Below are 21,024 nucleotides of genomic sequence, written 5' to 3'. Positions count from 1 at the left end.
TCAATCAATAATACCAGTAGGTCATTGCCTCCCCTTGATGCAATGGTGCGGAGCTTTAGTGAGGCCACATCTGGAGTACAATTTTGGTCACCTTACCTAAAGGAGGAGATATTTGCCTGGCAGGGCCTGCAATAAAAATTCACTAAAATTATCTGGGATAAAGGGGATTGTCCCAAGGGCATAGATTGGGTAGATAAATTCTAGAATTTAGAAGAATGTGATCGGATAGAAATATATCAAATTCTTGTGAGGAGTGATGTGGTACATGCCGTGAGTATAATTTCCCAGGTGAGAGTGTCAAGGACGAGGGTTCACATTTACAGAGTAAGAGGTCAGCCATTCAGGACTGAGATAAGGAGCAATTTTCTCAATACAAGGATTGTGAACCTTTGGAATTCTCTACCAAAATAATTTCCAGGTCAATTGCTGAGTATATTTGAGGCAGACATAAATACTAAAGGAATCGAAGGAAATAGAACCATAGAAACCATAGAAAATTACAGCGTAGAAACAGGCCTTTTGGCCCTTCTTGTCTGTGCCGAACCCACTGACCTGCAGTTGGACTATATCCCTCCGCACTGATCCAATTTACCACCTTATCATCCAGATCATTGATATAGATGACAAACAACAATGGACCCAACCCCTGCAGCACTCCACTAGTCACAGGCCTCCACTCAGAGAAGCAATCCTCCACAACCACTTTCTGGCTTCTTCCATTGAGCCAATGTCTAATCCAATTTACAACCTCCCCAAGTATACCTAATGATTGAACCTTCCTAACTAACCTCCCATGAGATAGTGGGATCAGATAGCGGGTCAGCCAGGATCTTACTGAATGGTGAAGCAGACAAGTAGGACTGAACTGATGCTCCAAGTTCTTATGTTCTTCTGCTTTGCTCCAAGTTGCACGCCCGCTGACTCGGAAACATGTTGCTGGTCTTTCATTGAGGCTGGGTCAAAATCCTAGAGCTTCCTGCATGACAGTTCTATCAGGAATAACTACACCACATGGGCTGTCCGTCTATATAGTCCCACGGCACTATATTGAAGAAGAGTAGAGAGGTTCTGCCTGGGGTTCTGGCCACGATTTATCTGGCCCTCAATCAACGTCACAGAAACAGATGATCTGATCATTATCACATTGTGGGTGTGCTCATAGACACTTGGACTTTTCCTATATTACTACAGTGACCAATCTTCAAAAAACTCTTTGACTGACTCTTGGGCACTTGGATTCATCCAGTGGTAATGAAAGGTGTAACATTGACGAAAGTCTTTATTTTTTCCTTCTGCAGTGGCTCCTCACAATAACTTCATCGCAGTGTTAACGTAAGCCTATCTGTGACACTAATAAATAAACTTAAAAGTACCACCATCTCAAGGGCAATTACGGACGGGCAATACAAGCTGGCCTAGCCAGCGATGCCCACATCTTGTTCATGAATAAAGGATAAAGAAATGCTTGTGTTGCAAAGGTCCATGCACATGTGTCACCATCACAACTCAGTAGCCATCCTCTCTATCCTTCCTTCACCACCTATACTCTCACTGGATATCTCCCGTGCAGGTAGATTCAATGGTGTGTGGGTGGGGGTGAGGGTAGGGGGGATTCAGCAGGAGGCTGGCAAATTGTTTCTAAATTCCCGAGAGATCCTCTGCCTGCCATGGCAGTTCTGGAAACCTGCTGGAGGCTGGCACGAGACTGAAATGTGTCCCGCTAATGGGATGCGGGATGAGGAGCTGGCTGGAATCTTTTCCCACCTCCACCTGCCATGCCAGGCTCTCTGTGACATTGTGGGTGAACGCATCTGGAAAGAGATGGTGTGCAGAAATTGAGAGTTCCCTGAAGAATACCCGGGGTTATCGCTGGAGTTTGGGATGGAGACTACCAGCAACCCTGGAACACCACAGCTCTTCCGAGGGGGAGCAACTGTCAGGTGGATCTTCCAGCTTCAGTGTCATTGAGGAGATCCATCTACAAAACTCAGAGAGCTCCTGGAAACCCACCTTCCAGCTTCGGAGTGTTCCCGGAGACCCATCTTCTTTTGCAGGAAGTCCATGTTCCAACCACTTGAGTGCTCCTGGAGATCAATCCACTTTCTTCATTAAGGTCCAACTTCTTCCATCAGTGGTGGGTCAGTGATGTCGGGCGCCTTTTCAACATGGCACCCAGGTATGACGGCAAGATGCGCATGACAAGCCCAGGCAAGTCGGAGTGAGCCCCCAACTCGGCTCTCAGCATGGTCCTTTCAGGAAAACGTCCCATAAAGGGTTACACCTTGCAATCCATGCTGCAATCACCTGGTAACTTGCCCTCCTTGCCTCTTCCCAAGTGAGCTGGTTGCAAGCGATGTATTGTTGAGGGTCAGTCATCACTAAACGTTGGATTTGGTAACTGGAGAGAAGCCTGGGTCCTTGCTGCTCCGGAGATTTCCTCAGTATACCCCTGGAGAGGCTCCTATATGCAGTCCTAACTCGTTCCCCAACTCATTGGTCAGTTGTTGCCCCAGCGATTCAGATATCCTCTTTGACTCGTCGGATGACTTGAGACAAGATTGATTTCTCCATTCTTTGCCCCGGTTTAATTCACTTAATTAGAAGTTGCAAGAGGTTAGACAAATTAGATCTCACGCTCTTGGAGCGATGACTGTTGATCCCACTGGGTTTGGCTTGATGGAGCTTGCGTTTACCCCATCAGAGAACTACAAATGTGCCAAGAGGAAAAGCCTCCACCACCCCTGCAGTGCATCTAGAAAAGTAAGGCCATCAATACTTTGCGCTACTCGAAGTTAACGTCTGCTCGTTTAAAAAGAGTAAAAAGTCTGACAACACCAGGTTTTAGACCAACGCCGGCATACTCACATCACGTTTAAAAAGATCCAGAGGCACAGAAGAAGAAAAGAAAAAAAATGCACAAGGATGATAGTGGAACTGGGAGAAATAAAAACGGAAAATGCTGGATAAACGCAAGTAGGGTCTGGCAGCGTCGATGGAGAGAGAAACAGGGTTAAGGTTGGGTGGAACGTTCCAACTGGGGCTGGGAAAGACGGGTTGGGAGTGTTCGGCAAACACTTCAAAAATGGAGGCGCCATCTCCCCAACCTTTTGGATTTTAAATTTAACAAAGTGAATTTTGTATCCAGGCCTTCATTCTCCTGGAAGAGACAATGCCCATAAGGAAAGGATGAACAGGCCCGGGGCTCTTTAACCGAGGTAACAAATGAAATAAGGAGGAACTTCTTCACTCAAAGGGTGGTGAATCTCTGGAATTCTCTGCCCGTTGAAGTGGTGGAGGCTGCCTCGCTAAATATATTTAAGTCACGGGTAGATAGGTTTCTGATAGACAAGGGAATTAAGGGTTATGGGGAGAGAGGGGGAAAGTGGAACTGATCCACTTCAGATCAGCCATGATCTTATTGAATGGCGGGGCAGGCTCGAAGGGCTGGATGGCCTACTCCTGCCCCTATTTCTTATGTTCTTATGGTCTAGATAAGAAAGTGACCGAATTGTAGCATTTAAAATGGTGAAGATTCTTGATAGAAATACCTTCTCTCTGTCCACGCAACTTTTGGGGATATCAAAAACTAGCGGCGGCAAATGTAAGTTGCAGGAGCCACCGATAATTCCAGTGGGAAATTCAGGAGGAATTTCTTCACCAAGGGAATGTGGAACACACAATCACAGAGAGTAGTTGAAGCAAATAGCAGAGGATTAGAAATGTGTGCCAACTGGGTCAGGTGTAGTTGGGTGGGTGGATAACTGCCAGCAGGGATCTGTTAGTTTGTTTTGTGGTCGTAAATTCTCTGTTACTTCATTTATTTAACACCGACCTTTACGGAAACATCTCACGAGCCCCCACTGTGCTTGCCTTCAAGTGAATATCCAACCTACAGTGTGAAATACGGTGCGTGGCAGGACAGAACCCACAATGTGAGCCACATGGGAGTGGGATTTACCAGCAGGCTTTGCCAGCTGAGCATTTCCTGTTTGTAGAACTATCCCCAGCCATTCCACTGTCCCCAGCAGTGACAGAAGGCGGAGGGTGGGGGGGTGGCCTTGTGATCTTACGTGCTCACCTGAGGGCCCTCGGTTTGACATCACATCCGGGCGACAACATCCTCGAGTGTGCAGCACTCCCTCGGCACTGCACTGGGCTGGGATTTCCTACCCCACACCCCGGCTCCCCCACCCACCCCGCTTCGCATGTTTTTCAGCGGCAGAGGTGAGTCGCCGTTGGCCAACGCAAATGGCCATTGATTTTGGTGGGACAGGAAGATCCCACCGCCAGCTAATGACGAGCTGCCTCCAGTGCGGTGGGGTTTGGACCCACACTCGGGAGAGTGCTAGCCCTGTGCTAGTGCTGTTTCTATAAATATCGGGTGAAGGAAGGCAAAGCCGGGAGGATGCAGCAGTACACAATTCTGTACAGACCCTGCTGTACTAAATTAATCAGTACAGGAGATTAAACATCAATGGAATAACCCTCCAGAGACTCTCTGTATGTTTCCACTCTGCAGACATTTTTAATAAAATTACTTGCCAGGTTAGTGTCATTATCTCTGTATAAGCATCGCCCCCCCTGGGGGATCTTTGCCGTCGCACTGCCAGCGCTCCCTGGGGAGCCCACCAACTCAATCTTGCCGCAATGGCGTGGGAGGGCTGCTCGAGTTAACTCAGATCCCGTTCAGTCAGAACAAGAACTGATGGCACGTCACTCAAAGGAGGGAGCAAGCAGACCCCTGAGTGCTTCAACCAATGCGCACCTCTCATTCCCCCATTATCCAGCCCCCCCTCAACTACTTTCCCACCTCCTTTTTGGGATCAAACTGTGCACAAAAAAGATGGCTGCTGCATACGCCAGCAAGGTAATCCACTAGGTAAAAGGGGCTTGGAAATGTTTGAGATTATTATTGGATAAACAACCAGGGATGTGCCATTGCCCCCTAACTTCTCCTGTCAAGGGAAGATCAGAAAGAAATCCCACAACACCAGTTTAAAGTCCAAACAGGTTTATTTTCAGGCTCGTAGAATCATAGAACCCTACAGTGCAGAAAGAGGCCCTTCGGCCCATCGTGTCTGCACTGAACACAATCACACCCAAGCCCTACTCCCATATCCCTACACATTATTACCCACTAATCCCTCTAAACGACACATCCCTGGACACTAAGGGGCAATTTCTTAGCATGGCCAATCAACCTAACCCGTACATCTTTGGACTGTGGGAGGAAACCGGAGTACCCGGAGGAAACCCATGCAGACACAGGGAGAATGTGCAAACTCCACACAGACAGTGACCCGATCCAGGAATTGAACCCATGACCCTGGAGCTGTGAAGCAGCAGTGCTAACCACTGTGCTACCGTGCCACCCAAAGGTTTTTGGACTTTAAATTGGTGTTGTGGGATTTCATTCTGTTTTACCCCAGTCCAATGCCAGCACCTGCACATCAGGGGAAGATCAAACAGGGTTCCTGCTCTTACGGTTACTTGACTATGTGGGACAGCACGGTTAGCACTGCTGCCTCACAGCGCCACGGACCCGGGTTTGATTCCGGCTTGGGTCACCGTCTGAGTGGAGTCTGCACGTTCTCCCCGTGTTTGCGTGGGTTTCCTCCGGGGGTTCCGGTCTCCTCTCACAGTCTGAGAGGTGTGTTGGTTCGGTGCATTGGCCATGCTAAATTCTCCCTCAGTGTACCCGCATAGGCACCAGAGTATGGCAACTAGGGGATTTTCATAGTAACTTCACTGCGGTATTAATGTAAGCCTGCTTGTGACACTAATAAATAAACTTTAAACTGATACATTGAGGCAGCGATGGGCTTGACTGTGGAGCCCTTAAAGCCCGCACGCAAATGGTCACTGGATGAGGGCCGGACACCATTCACCGGAATAGACGTGAAAGAAAATCGGGATGTGCCGGCTGGAGCAAGGCGGGGAATTGGATGGATTTTTGTAGGAAGAGTTCACAGAAATCATAGAAACCGTACAGTACAGAAAGAGGCCATTCGGCCCATCAAATCTGCACCGACCATAATCCCACCCAGGCCCTACCTCCACATTTTACTCACTAATCTCTCTAACCTACACATCTCAGGACACTAAGGGGCAATTTAAGAAAGGCCAAACAACCTAACCGTACATCTTTGGACTGTGGGAGGAAACCGGAGCACCCGGAGGAAACCCACACAGACACAAGGAGAATGTGCAAATTCCACACTGACAGTGACCCGAGCCGGGAATCGAACCCAGGACCCTGGAGCTGTGAAGCAGCAGTGCTAACCACTGTGCTACCGTGCCGCCCAGTTATTGGCTGTGCTCACTACTAATGTTCCCTCAAAGGCTGGCTGACCCTGCCAATAGCTAACACAACTGTAGAAGCTGTCAGGAAGGGGATGTGCTCCCCTGGAGTCCTCCAGAAACTATTTAAGAAGTTGAGTAGGAAGGATGGGTTCCCTGAGCTCACTCATCAGTCTGTGAGGAACCCGATATCTGTGGCTAGCTGTGAGGTCACAGACAAACAGTGCAGCATGTTCTAACCACAATTCCGCCCAACAGGTCCTGTGGAAAGAGACTGCGATGGAAACTGGATACCCGCTGCTAGTTTCCACGTTTATCATTCTCGTAACTTGATGCCAGGGGCCATTCTTTGTTCGTCAGCAAATTCACAATCGGGTCAATGTTATCAACCCCATTGTCCCACGGGAAGCTGTAAAGAGGTGCACGGGTCAGGCTATCAGCGTTACTGGCTCATAGACCCAACCCCAACACCTGATCCCTTTCCTGCCCGGAACACGTGCATTTTTCTCAGTTCTGCTCATCCTTAACTCATCCATCAACAACCCCCTCACCCCCAACTCTGACCCCCACTCCCCAGCCCCACAACTAGAACACAGAACAGTACAGGCCCTTCGACTCTCGACGTTGCGCCGACCAGTGGAACCAATCTAATGACCCTCTAACCTAAACTATCCCACACTATTATCCACATGCCTATCCAATGACCATTTGAACGCCCTTAAAGTTGGCGAGTCCACTACTGCTGCAGGCAGGGCACTCCACGCCCTTACTACTGAATTTTCATTTCACTAAATTCCAAACCATTATTCTCACCTCCAGCTCCTGTGATTGACACCAGGCTTGCGGCCAGCTGCAGGCAGCTGCCTGTCACGGAATGTCAGCCACTCAAACTAACATAGGCATTCGGAGCAGGAGTAGGCCATTTGGCCCTTCGAGCCTGTTCCACCATTCAATAAGATCGTAGCTGATCTCAAATTAATCTCAGCTCCACGTTCCTGCTAACCCCTGATGGCCTTTCACTCCCCTCCCTTGCTCATCAAGAATCTATCAATCTCTGCCTTAAATTTATTCAATGACTTTGCTTCCTCTGCCTTTTGAGGAAGAGAGTTCCAAACACTCACAATTCTAAGAGAGAAAACAATTCTCCTCACCTTTTCTTATACGGGTAACCCCCTATTTTTAAAGAGTGATCCCCTAACTGTAGATTCCCCCACAAGAGGGAACGTCCTGTCCACAGCCACCCTGTCAATACCCCTCAGGATCTTATAGATTTCAATCAAGTTGCCTCTTACTCTTCTAAACTCCAGTGGATCCAAGCCTAGCCTGTCCAGCCTCTCCTCATGAGACAACCCACCCCTTCCAGGTATTATTGGTTGAGTGAATCTTCTCTGAACTGCTTCCAATGCTTTACACCCTTCCTTAAATAAGGAGGCCAATAATGTCCACTGTGCTCCAGAAGTGATCCAACTCATGCCCTCTTGAGTGGTGGCATCCACTCAAAACAATTTTAATTTGGACTTCTTGTGGTAGCTGAGGGAGGCGACGTCCATTCTACTGGTCAAGATTGGGCTATAGCCCAGTGTTTGGTCAGCATGCTGGCCAAACAAGTAAAAAGCACCAGACCGCAGAACAAATATGATAACAAAGGTATATTTAAAACATTGTTTACGAGAATGATTCCAGGGATGACAAACTTCAGTCATGAGGCCTGAATAGGTGTTTCTCATTTTTAAAGAAATTAGCCATTTGAAGAGATCTAAAAGCATTGTCTGCGTTTTATGATTGGAAGCTTTTTTTCACTACCAAGTGTGTAAGAGTGAGGACTGTATTGGATTGTTAGGAGTTTATTTGCTTTCCAATTTCACATGGTCTCACAATGCCAGGTTAAAGTCCAACAGGTTTATTTGGAATCACGAACTTTCGGAACACTGCTCCTCCATCAGTTGAGTCTCTGCTTGACTTTAACCTGGTGCTGTGAGACTTCTTACTGTGCCCACCCCAGTCCAACGCCGGCATCTCCACATCACCAATTCCACGTAGCATGCCCATAGTGGATATTGGATGAGAAGCTATGGAGGTAGCATGGAGGGTACGGGTGGCTATGGTGGGGTGGGGTTGGGAGGGGGTACAAAGTGGCATTGATTTTAGAATGGAGGATGTGAGGGGCCAAGGTTGGGTTATGAGCTGTATTGTGTTGGGCATGAAGGGTATGAACGACCCTGGGGATGTGGTAGCTGAGGAGGTGAGTGGGTGTGAGGGTTGAGGGTTAGAGGGCTAACAACTTCTAAAGCAACCTTCCTGAGGGTGGAATGTGTTTCAGCTGGAGCTTCCCGTCCGGGTAGCCAAATGCTGCCCCCTGGAGGTGAATCGTAAATCACTGTGGAGCCCAGGACAACCTGGGAGGTGGGGGGTGGGGGGGTTGGGGGGGGAAGAGGATGAATTTTAAAACAATCAGGCCGCTTTCTAACAGACCGTGCACCAGATATGAATCTCCCGAGCCAAGCAAACAAAGATAAACAAACAGTAAAACCATAGGGGGGAAGTGAGAAATTTACCTAAATTATGGAAGTTAACTTGAGGGAATTTTGGGAATTTCTGCCAGGTTGAAGCGATATGATCCCAAGCTGACCAAGTATGGTTATGTTTCCATTTCTTCAATGTCATGTGGGGCAGCACGGTGGCGCAGTGGTTAGCACTGCTGTCTCACAGCACCAGTGACCCGGGTTCAATTCCGGCCTTGGGTGACTATCTGTGCGGAGTTGGCGTGTTCCATCCCTGTTTGCGTGGGTCCCTCCGGGTGCTCCAATTTCCTCCCACAGTCCAAAGAATAGGTGGATTGGCTATGCTAAATTGTCCTTTAGTGTCCCAAGATATGTTAGTTTGGGGGATTAGCCATGATAGATATATATGGGGTTACAGGGGTAGGGCGGGGTGGTTGGAACTGGGTAAATTGCTCTTTCAGAGAGTCAGTGCAGACTCAATGGGCCAAATGGTCTCCTTCTACTCTGTCCTTCCGCTTTGAGCAACGATTAAAGGCAGAAGTCGGCAAACCCTGCGAAAACGTGGTTGATGAATAGGTAGATGCAGTGTCCAGTTTAGGACTAGAACTCGAAAACTCGTGCACGCACGCACACACACACACCAGAAGTCACTGCCTTTGATTCTCAGCTGAACTGTTTGCTGATCTCACCAGAGAGAGATACAGGATACCAGACAGAACCCATGGATCCTTAGGTCAACGAGATTCAGAAACCCTCAAAATAAGAGACAATGGGACAAAGGGGTGTATTGCAGTTCCTGGAGCCCATTCAACGAGAATGGAAATAAATATATATATAGTAAATATAACACAAGCTTCTCACTCTTTGAAAAGACAGGATGTAATGGACTGTGATGGGGACATTCAGCAACTTTTTATTTCCTTTCCACACCACCCTGTCAATCGCTTGCACCGGTATCACCACAGGTTTCACCAAATAGGGAAAGCTTACCTTCAATAGTGGAGTCAGCCAGCGCCAAGGACAACAAGGCCATTGCGAAGACAACCGGGGACATCGTCAAGTGACTTGGTAACAGCATCCTTGGCAATGACCTCTAACACTGGCCTGGAAGCCGAGGCCTGTACCAGCGTAACAGTCGACTTCCGATAGAATTCACTTCAAGTCTGGAAAGAGAGGATAGAGAAACAGAAGACAAAGGTTAAAATTGCGCACATTTTAGATCAGAGTGCCCACTGAAAGTCTTTTTCAATTTGAACTGATTGTACTCCAGGTGCTGGCCTTTCAATTCAAGGAGCTGGAATCAAATGCAGTCCCTGTTAATAGCCCGTTACTCTCCTAGCCAACAGGATCCTTAATGAAAGGAATTTTGACAAGAGTCCATCTATCTTCTAGTGGGCAAGAATCCACAGAACAAAAATCTCAACATGACAATAAATATCATTATTCCTCACAAAAGTCTTGAGTGTAACGTGCATGTGCCACATTGCTACAATTGAAGCTATTATTCTGAGCACATGGCTGGTTTTAAGTTTATTTATCAACGTCACAAATTAACACTGCAATGAAGTTACTGTGAAAATCCCCTAGTTGCCACACTCCGGTGCCTGTTCGGGTACACTGAGGGAGAATTTACCATGGCCAATGCACCTAACCAGCCCGTCTTTCAGACTGTGGGAGGAAACTGGAACACTCGGAAGAAACCCACACAGACACGGGGAGAACATGCAGATTCCACACAGGTTGTGACCCGAAGCCGGAATTGAACCCGGGTCCCTGGCGGTGTGAGGCAGCGTTGTTAACCACTGTGCCACCGTGCAGGGTTAATAACAGAGCTCTGTGCTCTTCCGGAATACCAAAGTCGTTATCTTAAATTGTTAGGATTGTTGTCCTCTGTACCTGGACAATCAGCAGGAGTTCGCAGCACAGCAGAGAACTGACCATCCCTCACCCAAGAAAAGTCACATTTTAGTTTGAAATAAAACAGTGCAGAGAAATCTAGAGAATTCCTTTTATTAGCTCAGTTAGCAGGTGGACCCACTGGGGAAATGAGCCAAAGAAAAGCTACCCGGTTCGATTCCCCATCCAGTAATCTGGGATGGAAAGGGTGTAGAAGCTTCCGGAGGAAGAATCGGGGTTTAACTGTGATGGCCCTATTGCTGTCCCTCATTGGCCATTCATATGAAGTTAGGGATGTGTAGGAAGGGAGAAAGCATTATTTTGGACCTGTACCCTATTTTCGTAGAATTATAGAATTCCTACAGAGCAGAAGGAGGCCATTTGGCCCAGTGAGTCTGCACCAACTCAGCATCTTATCCAGCTGTCCCACCTGCCCCATCCCCACAACCACTGCTAATCCCCCCAACCCAAACATCATTGGACATTCAGGGCCAATTTAGCATGACCAATCCACCTAACCTGCACATCTGTGGACTGTGGGAGAAAACCAGAGGAAACCCATGCAGATACGGGGAGGATGTGCAGACTCCACACAGACAGTGACCCAAGCCGGGAATCGAACCCGGGTCCCCTGGAGCTGTGAGGCAGCAGTGCTAACCACTTTGCCACCGTGGGTTAAAACAAGTAACCAATTAAAATGAATCAAACTGAGGGGCAAATAAAAGAGACAGCCCCTCCTTTACTCAGAGGGTAGTAAGGGCGTGGAATGCCCTGCCTGCAGCAGTTGTGGACTCGCCAACTTTAAGGGCGTTCAAATGGTCAGTGGATAGGCATATGGATAACATGGGAATAGTTTAGGTTAGAGGGTCATTAGATTGGTTCCACTGGTCTCACAACATCGAGGGCCAAAGGGCCTGTACTGCGCCGTAATGTTCTATGTTTAAAGGATTCTGCCTTAAACTGAACATAAATGAAGCTTAAAACAGAGCCCTGGGAGAAGGGCGGACAGTCATGTTGGATGACCCCACTCGGTCAGCTGCTGCCTGGACCTGTCGATGGTGAGACTGGCCAGGCCTTGGAACAGGTTCATGAGGAGATTCCCCGCCCCTCTCTGCACCGGGCGCCCGGAAATCAGGGACGTGGGACTGAAAAAAATAAAGAAAGGGGGTGCAGTCTAAAACAACCTAAGTAAGCACAGTCCCGGGACTGTGAGTGCGGGACGGAGGTAGGAGGATAAATATGCAAAGCTGTGGTATCCTTCCTGAAAACAACGATATTAACATCCAGCAGGAAACTGCCTGCGACAAGATCAATAGAAATTGCACAGAAGGAGCCTGTTCTATAAAAACTTCAGGTTGTATAAATCCTCTCCTCTAATTCAATAGGGAGATTTAATTTCTAATATTTTTCCATTACAGCTTGTAAGAGAGACAGTTGGCTTCTGTGTAGCACACGCCAGCCACGTTGAATAAAAGCCAGCAAAGAATAATGACTAACTGAATGGTTTCAGCTGAAATACACGGATATAAAAATAAAAGGTAATCGCAGCTTCCCAGCTCTCTCCTTCAACCACCTTTAAGGTTAGTCGTGAGGTCAAGGTGAAGAATTGCAGGCATTCAGTGAATGGATGGATAAGTGATCGGGCTGATTCAGCACAGATTCAGGTCTTTCATTGTCATCTGTCACAATAACGGCTAAAATCTAATCATAACAACCTCTCCAAACAGACCCCTGTCGTCACGGTGCTTATCGATATTCAGGGCGACAGACAACCACGGATAAACGAAGCAATGGTCTCGTTTTTAAGGGGCACCTTCTGTAGAACTGAAATACAACGAGCGGCACAGCAGTCAGTACTGCTACCTCACAGCGCCAAGTTCGATTCCGGCCTCGGCTGATTGCCTGGGTGGAATTTGCACGCTCACAGAATTATAGAATCCCTACGGTGCAGAAGGCCATTTGGCTCCTTGAGCCTGCACCAACAGCAATCCCAAACTGTAACCTCATGTAATCCCTTGACACGAAGAGGCAATCCTACCCAGACCTGGTCCCTTCAGCCCCAAGTATTTACCCCGCTAATCTGCCTAAACTACACATCTTGGGACACTGAAGAACAACTTAGCATGTCCAATCCACCTAACCTGCATGTTCTCCCCATGTCTGCATGGGTTTCCTCCAGGTGCTTTGGTGTTCTCCCATAGTCCAAAGATGTGTAGATTAGTGGATTGACCATAAAAAAAATTACCCCTTAGTGTCTAAAGTTGTGTAAGTTAGGGGGAATTAGGAGGAATTTCTTCATTCTGAAGGTGGTGAACCTTTGGCATTCTCTATCCCAGCAGCCTATGGAAACTCAATCACTGAACATGTTGAAGGCAGAAATGAATAGATTTCTGGATACAAATGATGTTTATCATGTTCATATATTAGTGTCACAAGTAGGCTTACATTAACACTGCAATGAAGTCACTGTGAAAATCCTCTAGTTGCCACTCGCCGGTGCCTGTTCGGGTACACTGAGGGAGAATTTAGCACGGCCAATGTACCTAACCAGCATTGTCTTTCAGACCATGGGAGGAAACTAGAGCACCCAGAGGAAACCCACACAGACACGGGGAGAACATGCAAACTCCGCACAAACAGTGACCCAAGCTGGGAATTGAACCCAGGACCCTGGTGCGGTGAGGCAGCAGTGCTAACCACAGTGTCACCGTGCCAAAGGATATGGATTCAGGGGGGAAAATGGCAACGGGACAGATGATCAGACATGATCTGTTTGAATGGCAAGCAAACTCAATGGATCTACAACTGCTGCTTTTATCTATACTCCTCATAACTCCACTAGCATAACTCTCTATTCCTCTCTGCCATGTACTTATCTAGCTTTGTATTAAATGCATCAAAACTATTTGCCTCAACTTCTCTTGCCATGGTAGTGAATTCCACATTACCGCCATGGTACCATAGGACCATACAAACAATACAACATAGAAGGGGGCCATTTGACCCATCTTGTCCATGCTGCCCCAAAGACACCCAGGTCCCGTTTCGAATCCCATCTTCCTGCACATGCCCCAGAGTGCTGCAGTTGACTTGAGGTCAGATCCAGATACTTTTTAAACAAATTTAGGTTCGTTGCCCCCACCAGCAGCAACTCGGGCAGCGAATTCCTCTCACCCATCATCCTCTGTGTTAAAAACTTTTTCCTCACGTCCCCTCTAATCTTTCTGAAACTTAGCTTGAACCAATGAGCCCTGGTTTTTGAACTCTCTGCCACATGAAACAGGTTCCTCCTGTCTACACTCTCCCTACCCCTCACAATCTTGTATACCTCAATCAAATCACCCACTCTGGGTAAAGCGGCTTCTTTGCAATTCTCTATTTGAGCAACAACAGCGCAGGTTCAATTCCCATTCCAATCTATCTGTGTGCCCTGCACGAGGGTAATAGCACATCACAAACGAGAAAATAAAAGGGCTCAGGACAAAGGATCTGCAGACAATGACCTGCCTCCAGATGGATAAATGAATGTTGCGTTGATGCTTTTTAATTTTTGTTCTTCATTACAAAAGGAAATGCTCTCTCCAAGTATACTCTTATCCAAAACTATCATATTAGAAACTTCTATTTGGCCATCTTTTCATAGAACGGAATCCCTACAGTGCAGAAGGAGGCCAATCAGCCCATCGAAACTGCACCAACAACAATCCCACACAGGCCTGAGTCACATAATCCCATATCTCACCCTGCTAATCCTCTTCACCTACACATTCCGGGGCACTAAGGGGCAATCTAGCATGGCCAACCCTAACCTGCACATCTTTGGACTGTGGGAGGAAATCGGAGCACCCAGAAGAAACCCATGCAGACACGGGGAGAACGTGCAAACTCCATACAGATAGTGGCCCAAGCCGGGAATCGAACCCAAGTCTCTGGAGCTGTGAGGCAGTAGTACTCACCACTGTGCCACCCTTTTAACTTTCTTATATCAAGAGGAGAAAGACCCAATTTGTTCATTCTTTCCTGGTAGGTATAACTTTGCAGCTCTGGTATCATGCTTACAAACCCTTTGCACGCTTCACAATATTCTTTTTATAATATGGTGACCACAGCGGTACATAATATTCCAAGGGTGGTCCAATCCAGGTTTGATACAAGTTTAGATTACTTGTGTCAAAGTAATCTTGAAATAAACCCAGACGGTTCGTCTTGTTTCTGTTTTGGTCTTATTGAGAGCCATCTCAACTTTAAATGATTTGTGTATCCCCAGATTGCTTTGTTCCTTTACCCCATTTATATGCTTATGTTCCACGTAACAAGGGGTCTTCTTATCATTCTCAACAAAAATGTAATACCTCACATTCATCTATGCAGATTTTTCTCACCAGTTAGTTACATGCCAATTTGGAAAGTTTATTAATGTCTTCTTGAAATTTGTTGTAGATCTCCCCAGAATAGCCCCCTGCCACCAGAACACCATCCCATGTCCCCATTTGATACTGTCCGTAAATTTAGAAATTGTTTTTTTGATTTGAAAGTCTAAATTGTGAATATAAATTGTGAACAGTGTTCCAAGCACTGTGGGACCCTCAGCCACTCTGAATCCCTTATTCTTTACTTACTGTCCTGAAGTCAGCTGGTTATCTATTCTGAAGGTTGTCTCCTGATTCCACGGGTTTTATGAGTATATTGTGTGGTACCTTAACAAAAACCTTTTGGAAATCTAGACATATTACAACCATTACGTCACCCTTGTGTACTCTCTGTAAGTTATCTCTTCAAAAAGTTCAATGAGGTTGGCCAAGCAAGATTTTCACCTTGGAACTCCAATCCGACTACTCACCATTACATTTTTTGACTTCTAGGTTTTTTTAAAATATTGCCTTCAGTAGGAACTCCATTATCTTTCTGCCAATGTTAAGCTGAATGATCGATAGTTTCCGGGCATGTTTTAGTCTCCCTCAGGAAATACAGGTGTAACATCAGCAATCCTGTTAGCCTAAAGTGCTAATCGTTCTAATAGTACCCCTGCTATTTTTTCTGTAGATTTTTGTACAAGTTGCAGCTGCAAAATCCATCCCGGCCAGTGGCTCTGTCCTCTATCTATCAGATGAATGATAGAATCATAGAAACCCTACAGTGCAGAAAGAGGCCATTTGGCCCATTGAGTCTGCACTGACCACAATCCTACCCAGGCCCTACCCCCCCACCATCCCTACATATTTTACTCGCTAATCCTTCTAATCTCTGCATCTCAGGACATTAAGGGGCAATGGCCAGTCAGCCTAACCCGCAGATCTTTTGGACTGTGGGAGGAAACCGGAGCACCCAGAGGGAACGCACGCAGACACGAGGAGAATGTGCAAACTCCACACAGACAGTGACCCGCGCCAGGAATCGAACCCAGGACCCTGGAGCTGTGAAGCAGCAGTGCTAACCCACTGTGCTACCGTGCCGCCCCACTATATTTGATATCTTATCTCTCTCCATTTCAGATGTGCTTACATCATTTCTAACTTGCCTGCTGATGTCCCATCCACCTTGCCTTACTCCCTGATAAATACTGAAGCAACATTATTATTTAACACCTCTGTCATTTAACCATCTCTGTCTGAGGTTTTATTCTGACGGTCCTTGCTGGCCATATTCAGACAGTGATGGCATTGCAACAAAAATCAAAAACAATGGTGCTAGAACAAGCGACTTCTTGCAAACTGTTCTAAGCATACCCTCGAATTGCATCTTTTACTCCAGTTCTATGCTCTTAAAACTTAATTCTAACTCCTTGAAATAATGTTACCTATCATACATTTAAGCTGATCTTTCTCTTCACCCTATCCGTAACTAACACTGCATTCTGCACCCTCTCCTTTCCTTCTCCTCTGTGTATGGTATGCTTTGTCTGTACGGCGCGCAAGAAACAATACTTTTCACTGTATCCCAATACATGTGACAATAATAAATCAAATCAAATTCCTGACTCGGAGTCAGAAGACTGCAGTTTATGTTTTAATCCAACGAGCTAAACTTACTCTGACACTGAAGGACAGTACTGAGCGAGCGTTCAGAGGTGTCAGAATTCGGATGTGGAGAAGCCGATTGCAGCGGTAGCTCAGGTGGATGTTGAAGATACTGTACCACAGCTCACAAAAGAGCCGGAATTTTGCCCATGTCCCTGCCAATCCACCTGCCCCTTTAACCACTCCACCCACACCGACTCCTCAACTTCCATCCCCCAGCTGTGAGCTGTGTGCAAAGCAAATGCTTTGTTTTCCTGTCAGTGCACTTGAAAGTAATTGGTTATATATGAGGCACTTTGTAATTTTGTAAGAGATGTGATAAGATGCAACGTAAACGCGATTACCCTTTCAGTGGCATGAGACTAGCGTCCCATCCAGGGACATTCCCCGCTGAGTTTCTCCACGAAATACGGTCGCGTTAAAGAAAGGAAATTTTGCAAAGATGATAAGATTCCAGTTCTGTAAAACAGCAACGTAGCCCTCGCCCCTCTCATACACTGGGTGGGATTTTTCTCCCTCTCTGCAGTATGTTTAGCAGTGGCAGGAGGTGGTCTGCAGCTCGCTGGCAGTGGGGTTATATCGTACTGCTGAACACACTCCTCACTCCCAGAAAACCCACAGCAGGGGTACGCCATCGGCAGGACCACAACATCCCCCCAGCGTAAACGGTAGCAAGATTTCAGCGACTATATATTCGAGTCCCTCTCTATATTGCTGACCTGAAACGGGAGCTAAGCTGCATATCAAAACTGGAGTCAATGAGAGTCCAACAAGCTTTAAGGTGTCAGTCATTGTGAGATTTGGAACAGCATGTCTCAGAACATAGAACACTATAGCACAAACAGGCCCTTCGGCCCACAAGTTGAGCCGATCACATCCATACCTACCAGGCCATAGAACTATCTGTAACTCCCAATCCCATTAAATCCCATGCACTTATCCAGAAGTCTTTTAAAAGACCCCAGCGAGTTCGCCTCTACCACCACCGATGGCAGCCGATTCTATTCACTCACCTATTTGCTCCCCAGCACCTTAAACCTGTGTCCTCTCGTAGCGACCATTTCAGCCCTGGGAAATAGCCTCTGCGAATCCACCCTATCTATACCTCTCAACATTTTATAAACCTCTATCAGGTCACCTCTCAACCTTCGTCTCTCCAGGGAGAAGAGACCCAGCTCCCTCAACCTATCTTCATAAGGCATGCCTCCCAATCCAGGCAACATCCTTGTAAATTTCCTCTGTACCCTCTCAATAGCTTCCACATCCTTCCTGTGGCGAGGCGACCAGAACTGCGCACAGTACTCCGAGTGGGAGGTAGAGGTAGAAGACTGTGTTCAACTTCCACTCCTGAGACATGATCACAAAATCTAGTCTGACGTTGCAGTGCAGTACCGAGGGAGTGCTGCATTGTTGGGAATGCTGTCACTCTGATGCAGCATTACAGCAAGGTAAGAATTTTCCCTCTGGGGAGTGTTAGTGCTGAAATTGTGCAGTAATTGAGTACGTGTTTTAAGTTGACAATGAAGGGCAGCTGCCCCCCACTTGGGGGAGGACCAGGGAATGATTGCAAGAGTAGAAAAAAAAAGTTCAAACTGGGTGTTTGGGGGAACAAGAGAAACTTCTGGTCCTGCCAAATGCGAACCCCTGTCCAAGGTTTTCCAGTTGGTTGTTGGGGGGGGGGGGTGGTGTAAATAAAACAGGAAACCCCGTTAATCTGCTATCAGCCAATGACAGTTTGCCTCCGTCACTGTGAAGCACACTGCAGAAGCGCTCGGTAAATCCCACCTGTAATCTTCCAACTAAACCAGTTTTAAGGAAAACACCAACTTCATATTCATCCTTCCCTCAATATCTGATTAACACAAGAACACAAGAACACAAGAAATAGGAGCAGGAGTAGGCCATCCGGCCCTTCGAGCCTGCCCCACCATTCAATAAGATCATGGCTGATCTGTCGTGGCTCAGTTCCACTTTCCCGCCCTCTCCCCATAACCCTTAATCCCCTCTCTTATCAAAAACCCATCAACCCGCTTCTTAAAAATATTTAGCGAGGCAGCCTCCACCACTTCAACGGGCAGAGAATTCCAGATATTCACCACCCTTTGAGTGAAGAAGTTCCTCCTCAACTCCGTTTTAAACCGCCTCCCCTTTATCTTGAGGCTGTGCCCCCTAGTCCTACTGTCTTTTTTGAGCGGGAAGAGTCTTTCCACCTCTATCCTATCCATCCCATTCATCATCTTATACGTCTCAATGAGATCTCCCCTCATTCTTCTAAACTCTAACGAGTACAAGCCTAGTTTATTCAGCCTCTCCTCATAGTTCAACCCCCTCAACTCCGGTATCAGCCTAGTAAACCTCCTCTGCACTCCCTCCAAGGCCAAAATTAATGGATTTAACAAAATGGATATTGCACATCTTTGGACCGTGGGAGGAAACTGCAGCACCTGGAGGAAACTCACACAGACCATCATGAGACAGGTTAGTTTTACCCTGCTGATGGTAAAGTGTTGTGGCAATAGTAATCCTGCTCAGCACGAGAAGAACAGCAGATTCGGACATTTGTTGTATGTGTTTGACTGAGGAGCCAACGGTGCGAAGCTATCATCTGTGGGATTGTGACTGAACGCCTCGAAGTCAGAAACCCGCCTAAAAGTAGGAAACCCACGCAGACACGGGGAGAATGTGCAGACTCCACACAGACAGTGACCCGGGGCTGGAATTGAACTCGGGTCCCTGGCTCTGTGAGGGAACAGTGTTAACCACCGTGCCATCTATGACGGAGTTCAGCATGCACAAACCGACTGCCTCATTTCCTGTATTACAAGAGTGGCTTCGAACATTCTCTATGGGCAGTAATCACTTTGCGATGTCTTGAGATGAATGATTTATTGTGGATGTTGGACCACAACGCCTCACCAATTGATGAATCAGGCTTCGGAAACAGCCCGGAGCAAAACTGCCCAAAATTGGAAACAATTCTGGAATGTTATCATTGTCTTCAGCTTTTGTTTCACTCACTCGTGGGTCATGGGCATCGCTGGCTGGGCCAGCATTTATTGCCCATGACCGACCCCAGTTGAACCGAATCACTGACTAGGCCACTTCAGAGGGCTGTTGAGAGTCAACCACATCGCTGTGGGTTTGGAGTCATACATGGCCCAGATCGAGTTAGGACGACAGATTTTCTTCCCTAAAAGGACATTAGTGAGCCAGATGGGCTTTTTAGGCAACTGACAATGGTTTCCTGGCCATCATTAGATTCCCAATTCCAATTTTTTTTTAAAATCGGATTCAAATTCCAGTATCTGCCGTGGCAGGATTCGAACCTAGCTTCCTTAAGCATTAGTTGAGTTTCTGGGTTAATAGTCCAGTGATAATGCCATTAAGCCATCGCTTGCTGCATTCATTGCACTTACCCAGGCGCAGGCAAGCCTGACTGCACAGTCCAGGGTTAGAGCCTGTTTAATGTATGCGATGTGACAACATAAGAACTTACAACTTTCTGGAATTTCTGACTTCCAGTTCAAACAGCGTTGTGCTCTAAAATGAAGGAAAACTAAAGCTAAACATATTTCAACAAGATAGAGTCTGCTTCACTCCCTGCCCCCAACAATCACCACTCAACCTGTGCCATAGGTACCCTCACCGGAAACCACACAGGAAGGAGCAATATTAGTGCTCAGGAATGGAATTCTTCCCAACATCAGGACGTTCCCAGGTCAGGTATAGCAGATGTGTACGGTGGCACAGTGCCTCACAGCACCAGGAACCCGGGTTCAATTCCAGCCTTGGGTGACTGTCAGTGGGAGTTTGCCCGTTCTCTCTGAGTTTCCTCTAGGTGCTCCGGTTTCTTCCCACACCAAAGAAGTGCCCACCTCCCCCCCACCCACCATCCCCCACTGGTTCCACCTCCCCAACGCTTGCTCCATCTACCCCCAAACCCAACAATTTGCTCCACCTACCCCTCCCCCCAGGCCTCCTGGCTCCACCTATGCCACCCCCACCACCCTACGGCATTTCTAACCGAGAGAAATGGTCTTGAAATGAGGTTTGCTTTTGTGTTGGAGATCTCTGCCCACCAGGGGTTGGATCGAGAGTGACCGAGATGCCAAACGCAGGTCACATCGCCAGCGGCGGAGTTCAGCAGCCTGAGCTGGATTTGTGCTCAGCTGGGTATCATTCAGTAATCTCCCGCAAAGTATCTCCACAAAATAACACTGCCCTTGTGATTGAAACCATTTCTTTACTCCTGGCTGCCTTCAAGTTATTCCACCTCGGAATTTAAGGAAGTATCAAAAGCGCTTCCCTTG

General features: G+C 47.2%; 1 protein-coding gene across 9 annotated transcripts in view; it reads right to left on the bottom strand.

Annotated features, from left to right (window-relative positions):
• The window catches only part of LOC145358780 (receptor-type tyrosine-protein phosphatase delta-like), a 517,644-nt gene that overhangs the window by 355,492 nt on the left and 141,128 nt on the right, over positions 1-21,024 (bottom strand). For all 9 annotated transcript variants that reach the window (XR_013889502.1, XM_080213067.1, XM_080213059.1 and 6 more), the window contains exon 2: positions 9,792-9,964. Coding sequence is in view for 8 of the 9 variants with exons in the window: in XM_080213067.1 (XP_080069193.1) it covers positions 9,792-9,879 (88 nt within the window). In the remaining variant the exon portion in view is untranslated. The remainder of the gene's footprint in view (positions 1-9,791; positions 9,965-21,024) is intronic.

Source organism: Carcharhinus amblyrhynchos, chromosome 26, assembly GCF_965287045.1.
Source record: "Carcharhinus amblyrhynchos chromosome 26, sCarAmb.v2.hapA, whole genome shotgun sequence".
Classification (NCBI taxonomy): domain Eukaryota; kingdom Metazoa; phylum Chordata; class Chondrichthyes; order Carcharhiniformes; family Carcharhinidae; genus Carcharhinus; species Carcharhinus amblyrhynchos.
This window is presented reverse-complemented; position numbering and strand designations above follow the sequence as displayed.